Below are 18,504 nucleotides of genomic sequence, written 5' to 3'. Positions count from 1 at the left end.
GCATACCCCGGTGCTTCATTTCCGGCGTTGGGAATGTAAAAGCTTGTTTCTACCGCGTGCACTTGGAGAATAGCTACATCTATATATATTTGGACCCTTCGACCGCGGAGAAACAGCCACCGTTTGCGGGCAGACTCTAGCAGCCTCCAAGGGCGGACCCGCGTGCCGGACACGTCACTGTCGCTTCAATCTGAGGCGTTAAACCGTCCAGGGCGCGACGCTGAATACGAACACGGGACAGGACCAGAGCACAAAAGGAATTGTGAGGGGTTTTGACACACGCACTGGCCTTTACGCAGTGTGGCTGCGCCCTGCTAGAGGATCGCGCTAATGCCCACCGGCGGCCGTTTATTGGCTGACCATCTTCGTCACCTCTCGCAACCTTCACCCTGTATTACTTCGTGCTGTTGGCCCGTTGCCGCGTATGTGTACTCCTCTCCCACCCATTCTCTGGTTTCGGCCACGTTCATCAATTCCCTCCTTCTGCACAGTCAGAGTATCGTCGAAGGTTTGCATCGCCAAATCACAAATACGAGCTTCACTCTATTATCGTTGGACTGAAACGGACCGGAGTGGACTATTTCACTGCTCAGCAAATCCTCCTCGTTCCGCCTCGTTCCTCAACCATATACCCCTCCTTCGAACTCCATCCCAAACATGCCTTCTCGACGCGCCCTATACCTCTCGCTTCTCAGTCTTCTAGCTTCAACAATGGCAGCTCCAGTCGATACCCTCGCCGACCTACGATGCTATTGCATCACGTTCTCACTATCCTTAGATCCCGTCTCTTGCGCTCTCCCACTCTCGAAGAATCTCGACTGGCACTCCGCCCGTTCACTAGCATCGGCCCAGAACCTCAATCTCGAGTTCGCAAGCTCAGCCACTCTATCCAGGGTTCTCCAAGTAGAAGCGCCACTCCCGACAAGCGCACTACTGCAGATGAACGAAGTAGCGCCGACAGCGAGCGGCAGTAAGATTGTGTGCGGGTTCGGAGACGAGGTCGAGAGGAGGTGGATGAAGGGCTTTCGTGAGCACCTAAATGCTCATGAGAGTGACCGGTATTTGAGCAAGGTGCTTGCCTTTTGGCTCCTGATCATCATTCTCTATGCGGCGGGCGAGTATGTCTGGATTAGGTGGGTTCTCCTCGTTTGATAATGCGTGGGATGTCACTGACTTGCTCCCAGATACTTCGGCGGAGGACGCATCAAGCTGGAGGGTAAAGAGAAGGATCTAATGGCATACAAGGGGTTAGACGTCCCTCACTCGCCTTGCACGTCGGTGTCGGAGAACGGTCCCGCATCCCCGGTACTGTCGGAATATCCCTGAGCTAAGCTGTCGACCCGGACGGACCTCGACACCGATCAGATCCGCTTAACCAGCACCACCGCCGCGTCATTCAAACCTCATCCCTGCAGGTCATGCTGTCTGCTGTCTGGTGAACGACACACTTCCATGACCACCCTCAACCTCTCGAGGACTGAGTCCGATGATGCAGGCAGTGCGAGCGTATTGCCGTAATTCGTTACCGACTGCGTTATGTCCTTTCGACTAGTGCCATTTGCTGGTTACACAGAATGGCCTGGGGTTACGGAGCTGTCGACCGGCTTCCACGGCAAGGGAAGACAGGTTGACTGCTGTAGTGGCGAACAAGAAGGAATTATATAAAGAATACAGCGTCTACGTACCGTAGGGGAGAAGAAGCCGGAGAGGGAGAAACCCACGGCTCTTTGAGGCAAACTTACTTCAGTACTCTGGTGCTTCAAGTGACGTTGTGTCCATCCAAGAACGAATCACGACAGGTGATGCCGTATCTCTCCAAATGTGCATCAGGAGAGCGGCCAATGGAAGAATGTCTTTTATTCTTTTGCGGACTTTCCAAAATGCTCGCTATTTTACATTCACATATCATCTTCATGCGATCGTGCCCGATCTCGTCCTTTCGTGGGGCGCTATGCAAAAAAACGCTAAAGGGGTATATAAACAACATGCCTTCCAAAACGCTGCATCCAAAAGTGGCTTCAAGTATGTCCAGATATATGTACCAGAAATCCAGTGGTATTTACTGTGCGCTCTTGGGGAATTCCATCTGCTTGTCGGTCTCGTACAATCTGGCGTGGGTCAGTATTTCCTTCAGACCAAGGAGATAGAAAAAGGTCCACTCACATAAACGTCTCATATCTTACACCCCTCTTCTGCGTCCTCTTGTGCACCTTGCCCACCTCGACCCCGTTATACAGCAATGGCTCAAAACTAACCTCGTGCCACGCCTTGACTAGAGCTCGCCAATAGCACGCCTCGGCCGCGCGTGTCAGATACCGCTCCCGAAACGTTCGCACGCTGTTATCTGCGATACGCTTCGCTTTCTCGGGGTGTGCTAGCAGATCGTCCATAGTGTTGGAGAGATCGGAGAAGTCGCGCTCGACCTCAACGAAGTTCTGGTGGGTGCCTTCGCTGCGGAAGAGGTAGTGGTAGTGCTGGATCCATTGCAATTTGTGCGAGACGATGACGCTGCGGCAGAGTTGGCGGTATTTGAGGGCGCCGGAGTAGGAGCGTCCTGTTCATGTTTGTGAGCTCTTGATGCTACAAAGACGGGGTTTGGGTTTGGGCATACCTTCGGCGTGCGCAATGAACATGTAATTGCACTGGTCAACAGGCCCCAGAAACTGTTCCTTGAAATTTGGATCCGTCCACCGCACCTGCCCCACGTCGCTCCATGGTTTTCCCTTCGCCGCGTCAAGCAGCGCTCTTCTCAGTTTCGGCGCCATTGTGATCTTGCCCCTCCACACCAGCTTCTCCTGCTTCTGATCCCACGGCTCAATACTCTCGCGCTGTTTGGCCTCCTCGGCTACCTCATCCAACGCACCAATCTGCGGCATCTCCCAGCTCCAAAAGCCAAAATCAGGCATGAGCCACAACTCCTCGTCCTGCGTGCGGCGCGCGAGCATCCACAGCGGCTTTTTAGGTTGTGCGGGGAGGTCCTCGACACTGAGCACGAACTCGATGTTTGGTATCGAGGAACGGTCCCTTGCGGAGGAGATGGCGCGGTGCAGGGCGGAGAGGGTGGCGACGGCTTTTTGGCGGTTGACGTTGTCTACGAGGAAGGTTTCGAGGATGTATAGCTGTGGTTGCGCAAATGTGTCAGCGCTGCTGCAGCTTCCCGATCACAGCTACACAGAGTGCAATGTGTGAGATGTGTGATGTGTGATGAGATGGACTAACCTCGCTGTCATAAATCATAGCCCGTACCATGCCTTTTGTCAAGGCGAAACTCGACAGCTCGGGCTGAGTAACTTTTCCCTTCCCTCTCCTGTACCTCTTCGCCCTCTCGAGGTCTTCATATAAGCCCGGAAACGCAGCGATGCATTGATTCTCGTCTAGGCCGTAATTGTTCCCGTCGCGCTTGTAATTGAACACCCAGGCCTCGTCCTCGTCCCATGTCGCATTGCTCGAAAGCGCCTGGTTCGAGGCGCAATCGAGACACGTGTCGCAAAAAAAGGTGGTGCTGTATTCGCAGAGGCAGCGGCCGGCGGGGAGCACCTCCTTGACGAGGGGCGGAAGCGAGGGGCTCTCGGTGCGGGTGCCGTAGAGGATGGAGCAGATGAGGAAGAAGACGAGGGCGACGGCCGAGACGAAGAACCAGGAAAGAACGTCAGTTACGCCGCAACGCCGTCGCAGCAGCATATTGGCTCCTAATATTACAACAGTTACGAGAAAAAGACCCAACAGAGTGCAAACAAGGAGAGCACTCGGCACTCTGGCGAAAGAGCGCCGGGTGTCTCTGGGTTAACGATGTGCTGCAGCGGAACGGGACGGTAACGACGACATTGGACGAAAGGGCGTCCCAGATGCGCTGCGGCGAAGGCGTCGCAGCGTCGCTCGAAAGATGGTGGATGCGAAGGCGGGCGCGGCGTGAACAGACAGCCTCGGGGGCCCATGGGCGATATTAATTCGGGGGAGACGCGATGGGTGGCATTGAGGCTCACACGCCCGCACAGCCACGGTTGGCAATTGGCCGCGCCGCAGCTGGGGAAAAAGGAGTTCCTCGCAGCGTGGGGCGGTGGAGCCAAGCCGGTGGGCCCCTGCCGCGCGTCTTGCCCGTCTCTCGACCTGAGACTGTTGAAATGTGGATTTGCACTGAGTTTGATAGAAAGAAGACGGATCTTTGTTCCACGCTGGAGCGGGTATCGGACGTGTCAAAATGCAGCAGCGCGCGACCACGTTTTCGCGCCACGCGGCGAAACGCACATCTCGACCACCCCGTTTTCCCGGCCCTGTTACCTTCGAAGGTACTCGCGATAATGCCACTCCCAGTGGCCATCGGGCGCACGTTTCAAAAATGCTCCGAAGGCGGAGCCGTGCTCAGGATACGTTCCGTGAGGTCAGACGGCAAGGCCGTGCCTGCGCCGGTGTTAGCTCGTCTCTAAGCTTCTCCGCTGTTTCTTAAACTGCATAGATCTTATTCTCCGACGAGCTACTCCATAGTTCCGAGTCTATTTCGATCCTGGCCCCCATGACGAGAACGTATCCCGAGCATTGTAGCTGCAGTCGCTGAAGATTCGCTGGACGCTGCAACCCAGAACTGTTCTCCCGCACCTACGCCCCTTTCTCTCCGTTGTATCCGAGAAGAATCGCGGTTCGAGGTCATCTACCATCACTGCCCAAAAAGGCACTCGCTCGAGCATGCACAGTGGAAGAGTCGGATTCAGACGCTCCTTTCAACCCTCAGCCTATTCCTACAGTACACCTCCGCCGTCACCCGCCCTCCAGGCTCTTCAAAACCCCGCCCCAGCGTGCAAATCCACCCATCTTTTCTTCGTCGCCGCCGCGCCATCAGTCAACAGACTCGCAGCCTGAGCGATCATCTGCGAAACCCCGCCAACCTGCTCCACGGTCACCGCCTGCGCCTTCTTCGTCCATCCCAGCTCAGTCGGCAGCCTTTCGTTCTCTGCTCCAAAGTTAGCTTCCATTCATCCGTGTCCTCTCTCCCCCTTCAACCAAGAGGCAGACTCGTATAACACATACCAAAGAAGTACTCCACCAACTCCCGCTCCACCGTCCCGCTCTGCATATCCCCAAACACTATAATCGGCGCCGCCACCTCGCCCAGACTGAACTGCTCCGTCGTGGCTGTGAACGTGTAGTTCGGATTGAACGCCTTCGACTCGATCTGCCGCGCGATCTTCCCGTTGGCCAGCATGTCCGCGGTGAGCGTCGAGCCGGTCCAGTACACCCGCGTGGCATCGAAGACAGATTGGTTGAAGATGTGGTTATTTCCAAAGAAGGCATCGGTACGGCTCATACTTGCGTCGTGCTCGAGGACGTTGTGCCGGTTGAGCTGGTCCCTTTGCACACACAGTCAGTGTCAGCTAACGATCCGTCTCTAGAAAGGGAGATGTAGGCAGCCAGCCTGGAGGAGCTCAGAGGTACGTACAGCGTAAAGAAGGTAGCGTTCGGCTCCGGATTTGCTATAATCGCCATCTCGAACATCAGCTCCGCGAGCGAGGTGTTGAAGTTGAGCGCCGACGACAGCGCCTGGACGGCATTAGGCTTCGTAATGTTGCCGCCGTCGCGGGGGAGGTAGCCGTGATTAGCCAGCGTGTTCATCATGGGGCAGGGACCGCGGAAATCGTTTGGTCCGCCGGGAATCCATTCGGGGATGTTGTCGCGGGCTAGATGAGGGTTGTAGTGGGCGGATACCAGGAAGGGGAGCTGAATGCTGAGGAGGGTGGCGGTGGTGAGCTTCATGATGGCGAGACTGCGTTGGGAGAGCTGCTCTTGATCAAATCGTGCTATCGAATGAAAGGACATCCAGAGAAGAAAAGCAGATACTTATAGTTCCCTTAAATGACATCTCTCCCCTCTCTCCCCCCAGCCCTCCCTCAATCTAATCCAAACGCTTTGATATAATGGCGGACGATGTTAGCTTCGCAACACCAGCTTTAAAGAGTTGCCTCCGAGGCCCCTCATCCCAGCTCGCTATACGCCCAAGGTGACCTTAAGAGCAGCTTCCCATGTCGATCCGTCTACAAGAAGCATTCGCCCTCCGCAAGCCGCCAATGAAAAGAGCCGTAATTCCCGCTGACATCCGGCACAGTACGCAAGGAGAGGGGCAATGCCGGAGCCGCGAACAACGGTTTGCCCACGTACAGGGCAAGGGAGCGAGAAAGTAAACGGTACGGGGATACGCGTACTCGTATTTGCGCATCCGACCAATCGAATAAACTTGAAAAGTCATGATCACAGCTATTGGGGGACAAGATCTACGTTTCGTCGTCGGTCCGACCCGCATATTTCCTCCGGCGGAATAATCATGATGAACAAGGGCATCAACTATATAACTGAGGAACCTCGGTCTCGGTCTCGCACTCTGGCCTGCACTAGATGCGCGCCCTCTAATCTGTTTATGAACCACCACGTGGCTGATTAACGGGGATGTTTGGAAAATAAAACGAATCAAAGCAAGCACGACGTTCAGAGAAGTATCCCCTGCTTGGTCGGGCCATGGATGTGTCCTGCTCAGTTTCGGTCTCGCTCTCTCACTCGGACTCTATTCCGCTCCCTTGTGACAGCTTCTCTATATGGGTGCCCAGTCTGCGCAGAGTGCCAGATTGGGGTGAAGCATGCCCAGCACGGGTGGGGTAAGCTGTACTGATGGCATATTTGGATGTGAGAAGAGATGGGAGGAAGAAACATAAAGCACCCAGGCCCACATCCAAGCCTGACGCTTGGAGCCACTACATGTTGCTCACACCCTTCCGCACTAGTGTCACGGATAAGAGAGCAATTGCAACGGGGCGCTTCGGTGTGATCTGGGAACCTATGGACACGGTTGGCATTGAAGTCACTCGGAAACTATTTGGACCATGCCCGACCTGGTGAGAACGCATGCAAAATCAGAGAGATATGAGAAATCTCATCAGTCATCAGTGTATCCACCATATCCAAAGTCATATTCAGAACTCCTCCAGGCGCTCAACCTTTCCAAAAGCGAAGGGAGGCCTCCTATGCAATGCAAGTTGGTATCCGCAACGGTAAACAAAAAGAAATCATAAGCGCAATGCTATAAACAGACTAAAAGAGTATGTAACATTGAAAAAAAGGGTGGCTATGTACACAAAAGCCTGGAAGAGAAAAGGAAGAATGAAGCGAAAGAGCGGGCAAATGCCCAACAACGTGAGACCAGCGACCAACAAGTCCTCAAGCCTGAGGCATCTTGTGAAGTGCCGACTGGGCGTCAGCGGCGTTGTTCATCACGGAATTGCTATCCTAGACGGATAGCACATGCATGTCTTTTTGATCTGGCGTGGCCGGCAATTGGAAGCCAAAGCCGAAGCCGGCGGCCTTGCCTTTGTGTGCTGCGAGACCGAGACCCATCTCTCGCATCTTCTCGCAGCCTTTTCCAGGCGGTGGGCGCTTGTCTTTGGTGCCTTTGCGATGCATCTTCTTGTACAGATGCTCCTTGCGCCGCTGCCGCTTCTTCTCAAGGCCGACCTTGATGTCAATGGCACGGCGGACAGGTAGCTCATTAGGCGTATCCTCGTCGTCATACGCAGGCGGATGCGTCGATATCGGGGTACGAGGTAATGAGGAGGATGTCGTTAGGATAGGACGTTCTGCAAGACCGGCGAAGTGGATTCGGAGTCCTGGACGTCTAGGGGACAGCAAATCTGACGAACCCCGACGGGTCGGCGGGGGCGACCGAAGGCGCACTGGTGCAGGAGAGCACAGACGTTTTGGCGACTGTCCAAACAATTTGCGGGGAGGAGGCGACCGATGCACAGTGCGTTTGGTAGGAGGAGGCGAGCGAAGACGTTTCGGAGACAGCTGTGGAGAGTGCGTCTTTGTGGCACTCTTGCGACGTCCGCGAAGGTCGCCGTCGGGGTCCATCTGACCATGCATCATGAAGTATGAGTCGCTTTCCGAGGCAAGATTGTCGGGCTCCTCGTCTTCATCCTCCTCGTCTAGCTCAGGGTCCGATGTTGGAAAGGTGGGGTCAATGTCTTGAGGCGTGGTCTTATGCTTGGCTGCGCGTCGGCGTTCCAGGGCCGACAGGTATGCATCCTCAAGAGGTCGATCTTCGTCAAGTGTTCCACAGACAAAGTCGGTGCTGTCAGGGAGTTCCGGGCTGGGGACGCGGATGTTGACTGGACGCGACTTCCTGCGCTTGGTTGCCTTCTCTGGCTGGTAACGAATACCGCTCCCGACCGATCCTACGGATGATTCGGAAATACTGCGGCGGCTGGCCGGCCGAATGTGCTCCAGGTGCTCAATTGACGTCGCAGCAGTCGAACGCCCAGGAGCCCACCAGTTGTAATCTGAGCCCGCGTCGCTGTCATCGTCGGAAACGGCGAAGCCTTCTTCATCATCGGTTTGAAAGCCCTCGTCGGAGGAGACATCGTCCTGTGCATCGCTGTCCTCTTCCTCGTTCAGATCGTCATCGTCCTCGTCATCGTCCTCGTCAAGCTCTACATCATCGTCGTCGCCCTCCTCAAGATCCTCCTCTTCCTCGTCGTCGAGGGCTTCTTCCTCGGCCTCTTCGCCCAACTTGCGAAGGTTGTTCTCGATACAGAGCGTATCCTTGACTGTGAGCGGCCGTCGATGACAGGTTGATTCCTGAGTCCATTCCTCAACCTCTTCTTCGGAGCTTGCAAATTCGTGGAAGCGGTATGCTTCCGATCGGGCAAGATCCGAGTTTTGGCTGAGGCGACGAGATCTGTCAACGGCAGGTGCCTTGCGCACGCTGACTGGAGAGGGATTGCGGACCGTTGAATCAGAGTCGCGGTGTGCTTTGTACGATGCCTTGGGAGATGCGCGCGATCGATATAGCTGTGGAGCGGGGCTTCCGGCTCGAGTGGGACGAGGTTTGGTGCCTCTGGACGGGGCATCGGTGGAAATCTTCGTAGGACAAGCAAACTTGATCGTGCAGGCGCGCTTTGGCGGCTCTGTCGTTTGCTCTGAGGGAGATGCGGGTTTCGCGGCCTCGGATGCGGGCTTCTGTTCCTTCTTAGGGCCGCATGCGAATGTAATGCATCGTTTTCGACCCAAGCTCACTTCCACGCTCTGCTCTCCCGAGGAAGGTGCAGGAGGTGGCTTCTGGAGAGGACCAATGTTCTCGTCATCATGGCGGACGATGGAGACAGGCTGCTCGAACGGTTTCTTGTTGAAAATGGGCATAATAGCGTGGAAGGACGATGGTGGTAGAGGTGGGCTCGGCGTGCTTGTGCGCGTGCCAGGGCTCGTAAAGTCACCGTCACTTGTGAGCTCCGCCGTGGACGTGCTGTTGTTGCTCCACGTCGAGGCGCACGACATGCCTCGGCTCAGTGAGGTGTGATCGGGATGCTCCTCCACGGGCGACGTGTTACTCGAATGCAGGGCGCTCGTGAGCAGCGACTCTTTGCGGCCGCTGCATGGGTTTGCTTTGGAGAACGACGTCTTGAAAGACTCGTGTAGCTTGAGACCAGAGGGGCGTGGGGTGCGCTCTAAGTCCGGAGGCTCGTCGACGTCAGCCAACACATCCTCCTCTGAGGACGTGGCGGGTCCCATGTTTGTGGGTAGGTTAAAAATCGCTCGGTTCTCCTGTGCGCCGTGGGTGCCAACATGTTTGTGTTCGTTCTGTGCCATGTTCGGGCGTGGGTGGCAACGGGTAGTGGTGTGCTTCGAAGCGCAGATCTAGGAAAAATCTCGCGCGGAACGCGGGCTTCGGAGCCGTGGAAAATGAGAAGCGTCGGCAGATGGGATTTGAAATAGTTGATTTGGCTCTAGAATTCGGTGTTCGTGTTCGAGAGCTTTCGGAAAGCGATCGCGCTCGAGGTCTTGATGCGAGCTACTGTCGAATGGGAGAACTCAATTGTACCACCCAAACGAAGCAGAGGATAGAGGTCGGAATAATTGGAAGAGTTGGTGTGGTTCGAGGTATTACTGTAGTATGGATGGGTTGTTTGTGAGGGAGGGTGGGGGCCCCGAAGGACGGGTTGTGTTATGATATCGAACACAGCATGTTGAAGGTGGAAGGGTCGTTTCTAAAACGGGGTTTGAGAAGGACTGGAAAATGTCAGAGCTGTCACGGCTTGGCCCTGTTCGACGTTGGAAGGGAATACCTGGCGGGTATGATGTGAGGATCCGCAGCGGGCTGTGGCGACGGCGGCACGATGGCTGTGAAACGAAATCCGGCTGTGGGGTGGACTGCTGGAGCGTGTGGATTGGCGGGCGGGTGGCCGGAAATCAGGAATATGAGGCCGCGCTCACGCTGCTGTTCCTGAGAACGCTGCTGCGAGGGTGGCACGACTGTTGCGACGAGGGAGCGGGAGTGGAGGATGAGAGTGGGAAGCATGCGGGTAGAAGAGGGCTGTTGGGGAGCGCTTCGGCGGGCGCAGGGTGGATGGCGAACCACAAACAACGAGCAGGCCGCAATTCCACGGCCCCAAGCGGAATGCCGAGCCAATGTAACGAGACGTGTTAGCGACCTCGGGAGACTGCGAGCTGCGAGACGGCGCCGTGGGACGAGATTATGAACTACGGCAGCAGAGTTTGCTCGCTGCCGGCCAGCTGACCGCACTTCGTTCTTTGCTGACCGTCTCCCTTTGTCACTGCGAGCCCTCTTGTCACCGTGCTGTGCTCTCTTTGTTGCGCCCGGCGCGCCATTGCCTCCCGCTTTGTCAGCGCGCCTCCAGCACCGCCATACCGAAAGAGGGCAGTTTCGTACAGGCGCGAAAACGCCCAGAAACCTGCTTCATCGCCCGGCTCTCCAATGACTCCCTCCAGCCGCTGCACGCCGTCGCAAAGGACCAAGACGCGGCACGTTGCTGCAGCCGTGAGCCGACGTGTCTAGCTTGTTCCTCTCGTAGCCCAGTCCGACGTTGCCAGTTCGCTGCTGGCCTCAGGCATGTGCACAGTGCTGTCTATCAGATCGGTCTGAGGCTGTTCAGCTCCCCCCATCGCAATGCCGCGTCGCCTCTCCCCCTCTTCACTCCTCACCGCTTTTCTTACTGCAACCGCCGTCTTCACAAGCGCCGCGCTTTCTCCTGTATCGGACTCTGTCATCGGACGGCACACGAGGCGCCGCTCTAGAGCACCATGGCAAGAGCGACGGCATCCTCGTTTCAACTGCCTCCCTCCGCAATCCATCCAATCCCCACTGCTGCCACTGATACCGACCCAATCCGCAGCCACGCGTGCGCCCGGCATGGCGTCCACAGTCTCCAGGATTTTGCTGCTGCGCTGTGAGCATCCTTGCCTGATCAATTCTCGTCAAGCGCCGCTGCCGGCAAATCCTCTCTGCTGGATCCCCGCGTGCGGGGACGTTCCGCTCTCGTGACAACCCTGGAACCCTCTCCAAAGGCTTGTTTCGACCTTTGCTTCTGGCATCGCGCAATCCTCGGTGGATATTTACGTACATGCCGTGGTGGCATGAGCGAGGGCGAGTAAGGCGTCTAGAAGAACATCGCGTGCTCAGCCCAACCGCGCGGTCCTCCCTCGTCTCATCACCGAATGCATTGCAGGGCATGGTGTGGGCAAGTCAAATTAAGGACGCTAGGCTAGCTGCTTCGAGGCTACTACCTTCGAGCTACCGTGGTACCACACCGACAGGTGTTGGTCACTCTCTGGAGGCTACTACCCCTGCGAGTAGTGACGTCGTTAGCTGAGTGTCTTACGCTCTGGGAGCTCCAAGATAGCTTCGTGCGAGCGGAAGACGGCTACGAGATGCCCGAAGTCTTCCGACATATCCAGGTTTCCTGCCGTTTTACCCAGCATGGCAGTTCACGATTGCATCACTTGCGTTGCGAGGAGTATTACGAAGACAGGGGCAGTGTTTCCTCGCTCACGAGGGTGGCTGCTTTGGGAAGCACATGCGTCCCGAAATCTCACCACCCATATTGCACCATTTCGTCCTCTACGATGCACGACGAGTACTTCCGAGTGGACTTCTATCCATTTCACTATATTGTCTTCGGAGTCCGATCAGAAGACCCATAGGGCTGAACAAGGCGCCCAACAGCCTCGAAAGTCTCCGCAGCTCCACAGCTCCACACTCACCACGCCACTCCAGAAAGTACACCTCACATTCACATACCGCCAGATCTCTCTTCCACATCACTCCCTACCCTCCTAATCGCTTCCTCCAGCTCCTCCCCATCCTCCGCCCTTCACATGCCATCCCTTGAGGTTCCCTCCACGTAACACAGCCAAGCATAACACGCAGCAAATAATCCTGCAGAACAGTTTCTTCGCACCCTCGCACAAACACTTCCAAGACACGCCCGTCACCTTCCAAGCAGACTTGTCCGCCGCCGGCGCCGCAGCCAAGTGTCGCCCAAGCCTCTCGGCGTCGGGGACTTCGCGCACGTCGCTCCGCTTGCGCAGATCATCCGCGTCGCCGTGTCCCCACGCCGAGAGAAAGAGATGGGACTCTGTTTACAGCCAAGCGAAGAGATATTGTGATCCGGAAGACCGATTTGAAGAGCATAGATGAGTTGCAGAGTGCGAGTATGTGGGGAAGAGGATGCTTGGCTGGCGAATCCGGCACGTACACGATGGTGGAGTGGGTGTAGAGCCGCGTGTGCGGCTTGCGTAGAGGGATGAAGATCTGTAGACGTGTTGTTGCGGCGGAGTCGTAGATCGATATGCTTGGCGTGGAGTCCGCGATACCGCTCATGGTGCCCACATTGTCCGAAACAGTAAAGCTGGCGCCTTTGCTCGAGTATATAGTAAGGCGCCTAATAAACGGAGTCCCTCGTCCTCCGATTCCTAGACCTAGTCTCTCCTCAGAGTGACTCATGAAACTGTGCGGGATTGCATCTTCCTGGAGGATGCTCTCGCCTGAGTCAGGTTAGGTGGCTAGAGCGGCGATTGTGTCTCCCACAAGAACGTCTAATTCAATCTGTACCTCGGACGCAAGGCTCCCAGCACCAAAGACGAGTTTGAAACTGCTTGTTCTCCAATCAGTATGTTACAAGAAGTAAGACAACGCCGCCTAATCCAAACTCCGATGCTAAGTATGCCTCCTTTACGACTTTAATGACGCAATGCCCCATAAATCATCCCTCATCAATTCAATCCTTCAAACTCCGCCGGGATCTCCAGCGGCCTCAGCTCCTGACTCCTATTCCCAAGCGGCTCAGGTGGCAAGCGCTTCCTCCAGTTCTCCTTCACGAAATCCAGCGTCCTCGCAAACACTAACTGCCGCTCCTTCTTCTCGTGCGTGCCAAGTATCGTCTCTGGGAATTGCGTCCAGCCGTGCCGACAACCGGGGGCGTGCCATACTTCCAGTCCTCCATTCTGGTGCCCTTCTGTGAGTTCGGGTCCGCCGTCACGTCCGTCGTAGTCGCCGGGTCGTCCGTCGCCGAAGCGGACTGGGCCGTTCCAACCCGCGGAATTCATTTGGTCGACCCAGACGTCACTTTGCACGGCTAAACTGTCTCTCTCAGGGAGGACAAGAAAGATGGCAGCGTTCTTTTGGAAATTATCTGGGTCTACGAGCCCGGGGCTTGCGCGCGGATGGCCTCGGAGCTTTTTTGGGAGGTAAGTGGGGCCCATGATGCTGAAGAGGCCTGGCGTCTTTTGCTGTTGAGGCTTCTTGTCGTGGGGTTTTAAGGCGTTTGGGAGGTGCTTCATGGGGCGCTCGTGTGGTAGTAACCGTGCGTCGAGAGACGGGTAGAAGAGTAGAAGAGGTAGCATTCTCGGTTGGGCCTGTGGTGGCGGGAGTATTGATGGCCAGGGCTGGCAAGGATCATCCAGTTTCGTGGGAGCACGAGAAGGAGGCAGCAGCGGGGACAGGGTGTCTGCAGGAGACCTAGACATAGCCATTGATGCCCTCGGCGATTGAGGTAGCATTTGAGCGCAAGGAGGCACCGAAATGGCCATGTTCAGCGCAATGTTTCCACCCGCAGAGAAGCCAGAGATGACCAGACGTGTCGGATCGAGCGTGAACGTTGTGATGTCGTTCAGCTGTGAGCCGTTCGGCTGCGACTTGTTCTTTTTCAAAGCGTCGCTCCTCATCATGGAGTAGTATCGCTGTATCTCCGTCCTCAGTACCTTACCCGCTTTCGATACCCTATCTGTGTCCAATATTGCTGATAGGACGTCCTCGGCGTCGTGAATCGCTGCCGGAAACTGGTGGAAAGGTCCAATGCGGTAGGACACGCTTATGACCACCGCACCCAGCTCTCTAGCCATCATAGAGGCATACGGCGCCTGCTCCAATGGCGAACCCATAATAAAGCCTCCGCCGTGGAAGTCCAGCACAACTGGGACCTTCCATTCCCCCCTATCCACCAATGTCTCGCCTCTATTGTCCCTGAGGTCAACCGGCCCGGGCGGTAGAAAGACGTATATTGGGATGGCCGCATTCTTTCGACTCGGCAGCGCAATCACAAAGGGATGCGGGCCCTTCGGCGACGTGATATGGAGGATAGACAACGGTACGTATCGCGGGAGTTGGACGAGGAAAGTTCGCCATTGAACGTGCCACGGAAGGCGAAAGAAGTAGCTAAACGTTTGTAGGTAGCTGCTCATCGTAATCGCAATGCAGAGGGGTGTCTTGCAGCTGTCATAATTTCGTGGTATTATCGTGGGGTACCTACGCGCAAGCGTTGCGTGCTGAGTGAGCATTTGTTTTACGAAAATGTGGAACGCGTGTTTGACGGCAGGGGCGGACCGACGTCATATGTAAATTATCTGTGGCAAGTATGGGTGGCTGTGCAGGAGGCCGCGATCTGGAATCTCGAGATCCGACCGCCGTTGTCATCGCCTGACGAACTAAATAGAAAACCTCCAGAGTAAGTTGCACTGTCGAGCAGGCTAACACGCCTTTTCTTTCGATGCCGAGTTGATTTATTGACACACATCGATAGGGATCGAGGCCTTATCAGGCAGACGCTTCGAAACGCGCATTTCATCAATGATGGAGAATGTCAAAACAAATGGCACCTTGAAGTTCGAGAGACACTGGAAGAAAGCAAGACCTGGTCGCACACGAAATCGAATACTTGGCACCTGGGCGTCAAAATAGAAATCGAAGGCAAGATCAGCATCATCATCGCCAAATTCGACAGCAGGACCACTGGGGAATTCTTTTGGGAATTAAAGGAGGAGACCACTACTGAAGAGGAAAAGCACCAGGTACGCCCTATGACTTGCAATTTGACTTGAGACTGGTGGTCGCTAACACAGAATTGACAGAGACAAATATTCGAAAGCCTAGAAGGGAATGTAGATGCCGGCGCGGCTGTCCACGTGTGGGCATATGTTATTGAGGGCAAATATGATATTTCTTGGACAGGAAAGGTACGCGGACGCACATTTCCAGACACGAAGCATACTTATCTGGGTTGACATTGCGCAACTCTACCTTCATACTCCTGAATTCTCCCGAGGACGCGGTTCTAACCAACATGATTGATGACACTCAAATTCAGGGACCAGAAAGAGTTGACGATTCCTACGGGCGGCCGTCTGAATCAAGTCCAGTACTCGGATGTCTGGATTCATTCCGAAAAGGAGTCAAGAGACGACGCTATCACAGCAATCAAGGCGGGTGATGGAGACTTTCTGGATTCTTCGGGTTCCGCGAGAGTGTTGAGGGAAAGAGTCAAGCCGAAAGCGCGAGGCATAAGGGGCGAGACGCGATCATGGGATTTCTAGAATCCGCTTGGTACCACTGGTCTGTAGGGCTGGTTGTACCTGCACACCACGTTAATTTACCAGCACCGTTGTGACCACCTTCTGTTGTACTTTTAGTCTTCCTAAGTCCCTGGCAAAATCGGGTTCTGTAGTATTTTGCACTTCAGCTTGAAATATCAAATTCGGATGGAATCTCACCTGCGGCATGGTTTAAGGATGTATCCCAAATTTCTATTTCATGCATGAAGCCGAGCTGCAGTACTTGGGGTTTACGTTTAATTCGATCTCTAAAACTGCATTGGTTTTTTGATATTGCACACATTCACGTAATTGTTCCGCGGGTGGCAGCCGATGTAGCTTGGCCTAGAAAGAGAGGGAATCGAAATAGAGTAGTTACTGTGTCCCACTATCCCCTGTCCGCCATGAGGACATGCAGCTTCATGGAGCGATAGAACATGTAGAAGTCACCGCAAGACCGGGGGAGAACCAGCCAGCGCTCCTTAGTACCCAATGCAGATTCCGTGGGAAGGATTCAACACACAGCCTCAAGATCCCCATATTGGCCCAAAAGGAAGGAAACAGTCCCAAGAAGCAAGATCAGGCTCATCTGTTGAGCCCTGTCTTGCGTGCGATCACCAATGCCAGATGTCCAGATCGCATCCTTGACCAGCGTCTAGCGCGAGTCTCTCTTTCCTTGTTCTCTCTACCTTGTTCGCTATTTCCATCTGCTAGTTTATACCTGGAGCAGGATAGTAAGGCCTGCGCATCTTTCGAGCAATGTTCGGCGGCGTTGCTGTACCGTCGTTGCTTCGAGGCTTGGTGGAGCCAGCGGTCGCGGCATTCCAGTCGACGTCCCCATCTACCTCTCCGTTTGTGTTGTGAGTATTGTCAATGGCATCGACTAGAGCGGAGCTATTGATCGCCGTCATCACAGGAGAAGTTGGCACCGCTGAGCCGCGAGTTGAAGCATTGGATGCTACATCCAGTGAGGTTGGGGCGCCGTCTGTACCTTGGGATGCGTCGTACAACGGAGACCCAGGAACAATGAGTGGCTCCATCCGCTTGTGTTCTCTCAGAGCCGCCTCCAAATCTTCAAGGTCGAAAAACTCCTTGGTCAGCGGCACCGAGTCACTTGAGGCTCCCTCTTTAATGGCCGGATCAACGTCACGCTCCTCATCTCGGTCGACACTCCCTTCCGCGTCGAGCAGTTGTCCTTGGTTGTCGAAGATTCCCGACCAACTCGGCCATACGATGTAGGAATGAGTGTTGTCTTTGTTCACACTGGAACCCCATTTGTTTAATGGTGCGCGGGGGGTCTTGGGAGCGCGGAGACCCGCATCGACACAGCTCTCGCCACAGGTCAGCAATACGATACGGGTGAGCTCGTGCTCGAATGGAAGCCGGTCAATTACGAAGCCGTCGAGCTTGAGGCACCTTGTGACAAACTGATTAGCACAAGTCCCACGAAAGCTTGAAAGAGTAGTTCGCCATCGGTCAAACAGAGTTCCGCGAGGCACAGGAAGCAGAGTTTGTCTCACAGCATGCTTGCAGTGTGGAAGGAAGACGCTTACCATAGGGGAAGGGGCTTCGTCTCGTCCACTCCGGACGCAATGCGCCCTTTCTTCATGCAGAAATGGTCGAGGTACTCGCCGCACCCGTATCGATGGTGCAGAATGCCTTTCCCGTCAGAGCCCCTGTTGCGACATTAGCGCAATGACCCTACAAACCCGTCGAGCTCCGGGAATAGTGAGCGAATGGTGTGAGGGAGTAGTAACTTACTTGTACTCTGGGGGATCATCGTCAGAGACAGTCAGTTCAGCTACGTCCTGGCCTTTGACCCAGTGTGCCATGCGGTCTACCAGGGGCGCGTGCTCCATTCTAAGATCAAGGACACGCATTCCGCCACCCTCGGCTTCATTCCGAAAGACTGTTTCCCAGATGATGCACTGAAAGGAGTCTTGCATCCCAAAGAGACGGAGCTCCCGAAGCTGAGTGAAATGGACTAGAGGCTTCATCGACTCCTGTGAGATGAATTTCGGAACGTGGAAGGCGTCGTCCGGGTGAACTTCGACCGCTCTGCTCAGAGATACAACTAGTTTCTTCAGAGTCTTCGGTAGGACTGTCCAAACAAGGTCCATGAACGGCAGCCCTGAAACCCACCTGCCAAGTGAGTACTTCGAGTCGACGGCGGGTTGGAACTGACTTACGTTAACTCTTCCAAGTTAGGCATCATCTCAATGAGATTGCAAATCTTCTCGACGCCCTTCTTCGACTGCAAGCCATTGGACGGTGAATGCCAATCACCAAGGATGTACAGCTTCGTCGCTGACTGCGCCCCATGTTCTTCGGCAAATCCGCAAAAGTCGAAGTGAAGGCCGATGTTGACTGTGATACAGTCGTTGCCGCGGTCGGCTTTATGCGAGGCTTCGAGGTCGTATGGTTGCGCGAGGATGTCGAACTCAGCCATGTCGACGGCGACTCGAATTCGTGTTGTACGTTGGGGAGGTGGAATGTAGGTCGACCAGTAAAGGAGTCGACGATTAATAAGATGTGGGAGATTAACTGCTGAACCCTGTAGAAAAATCCAGTTGTTTGTTTGACGTGAATATCGTGGCAGGTGCGTCCGCGTGAATGGGCGAGTGAGGCGAGGGAGATAACAAATATGGCGGTCAGGAAAGCTTGCTTGCTAGCCATGTAACGACTACGCTCGAGCGACGGGAGTGCTGGCCATTGCTGAGATGTTGGAGTAAATGAGGCGGTTTCAGGATTGTGTCACAAAAGATGCGGTCGGTGGTCATAATTGATCTCTGCGCCTTCCAAGCCAACAGTGGAAAGGGCACGCCAGTGGCTGGCTCAGGAAGCCGGTGAATGAAACCTATGGACATA

The 18,504-nt window shown here is 55.0% G+C and overlaps 9 protein-coding genes across 9 annotated transcripts; 3 read left to right on the top strand and 6 right to left on the bottom strand.

The window, feature by feature from the left end:
* Positions 1-711: 711 nt before the first annotated feature.
* On the top strand, positions 712-1,326 carry BU26DRAFT_559326 (uncharacterized protein; the record flags this gene model as incomplete). The annotated part of the gene is made up of 2 exons (XM_033832688.1): positions 712-1,133; positions 1,185-1,326. The coding sequence occupies 2 exons, from the start codon at positions 712-714 to the stop codon at positions 1,324-1,326; spliced, it is 564 nt and encodes a 187-aa protein (XP_033689662.1).
* Positions 1,327-1,802: 476 nt separating this feature from the next.
* Positions 1,803-4,154, bottom strand: BU26DRAFT_514529 (uncharacterized protein). Its single transcript, XM_033827856.1, has 4 exons — positions 3,220-4,154; positions 2,612-3,119; positions 2,164-2,554; positions 1,803-2,108 (listed from the first exon to the last, which is right to left on the bottom strand). Exons 1-4 carry the CDS (start codon positions 3,679-3,681, stop codon positions 2,060-2,062), a joined length of 1,410 nt encoding a protein of 469 aa, XP_033689661.1. The 5' UTR covers positions 3,682-4,154; the 3' UTR covers positions 1,803-2,059.
* On the top strand, positions 3,822-4,598 carry BU26DRAFT_143050 (uncharacterized protein). Its single transcript, XM_033819846.1, has one exon. It carries the CDS (start codon positions 3,963-3,965, stop codon positions 4,422-4,424), a length of 462 nt encoding a protein of 153 aa, XP_033689660.1. The 5' UTR covers positions 3,822-3,962; the 3' UTR covers positions 4,425-4,598.
* Positions 4,599-4,772: 174 nt separating this feature from the next.
* On the bottom strand, positions 4,773-5,745 carry BU26DRAFT_416564 (Cloroperoxidase; the record flags this gene model as incomplete). The annotated part of the gene is made up of 3 exons (XM_033823166.1): positions 4,773-4,948; positions 5,023-5,342; positions 5,432-5,745. 3 exons carry the CDS (start codon positions 5,743-5,745, stop codon positions 4,773-4,775), a joined length of 810 nt encoding a protein of 269 aa, XP_033689659.1.
* Positions 5,746-7,073: 1,328 nt separating this feature from the next.
* On the bottom strand, positions 7,074-9,835 carry BU26DRAFT_142890 (uncharacterized protein). Its single transcript, XM_033819843.1, has one exon. The coding sequence runs from the start codon at positions 9,619-9,621 to the stop codon at positions 7,267-7,269; it is 2,355 nt and encodes a 784-aa protein (XP_033689658.1). The 5' UTR covers positions 9,622-9,835; the 3' UTR covers positions 7,074-7,266.
* Positions 9,836-10,711: 876 nt separating this feature from the next.
* On the bottom strand, positions 10,712-11,674 carry BU26DRAFT_142904 (uncharacterized protein). Its single transcript, XM_033819845.1, has one exon. It carries the CDS (start codon positions 11,501-11,503, stop codon positions 10,964-10,966), a length of 540 nt encoding a protein of 179 aa, XP_033689657.1. The 5' UTR covers positions 11,504-11,674; the 3' UTR covers positions 10,712-10,963.
* BU26DRAFT_142893 (uncharacterized protein) lies at positions 11,627-12,235 on the top strand. The gene has a single exon (XM_033819844.1). It carries the CDS (start codon positions 11,750-11,752, stop codon positions 12,107-12,109), a length of 360 nt encoding a protein of 119 aa, XP_033689656.1. The 5' UTR covers positions 11,627-11,749; the 3' UTR covers positions 12,110-12,235.
* An 809-nt stretch (positions 12,236-13,044) lies between these two features.
* Positions 13,045-14,511, bottom strand: BU26DRAFT_559322 (alpha/beta-hydrolase; the record flags this gene model as incomplete). The annotated part of the gene is made up of 1 exon (XM_033832687.1): positions 13,045-14,511. One exon carries the CDS (start codon positions 14,509-14,511, stop codon positions 13,045-13,047), a length of 1,467 nt encoding a protein of 488 aa, XP_033689655.1.
* Positions 14,512-16,346: 1,835 nt separating this feature from the next.
* On the bottom strand, positions 16,347-18,085 carry BU26DRAFT_559320 (uncharacterized protein; the record flags this gene model as incomplete). Its single annotated transcript, XM_033832686.1, has 4 exons — positions 16,347-17,052; positions 17,190-17,312; positions 17,398-17,778; positions 17,826-18,085. 4 exons carry the CDS (start codon positions 18,083-18,085, stop codon positions 16,347-16,349), a joined length of 1,470 nt encoding a protein of 489 aa, XP_033689654.1.
* Between the last annotated feature and the right edge of the window lie 419 nt (positions 18,086-18,504).

Source organism: Trematosphaeria pertusa (assembly GCF_010094035.1).
Source record: "Trematosphaeria pertusa strain CBS 122368 unplaced genomic scaffold BU26scaffold_2, whole genome shotgun sequence".
NCBI classification, from domain to species: domain Eukaryota; kingdom Fungi; phylum Ascomycota; class Dothideomycetes; order Pleosporales; family Trematosphaeriaceae; genus Trematosphaeria; species Trematosphaeria pertusa.
This window is presented reverse-complemented; position numbering and strand designations above follow the sequence as displayed.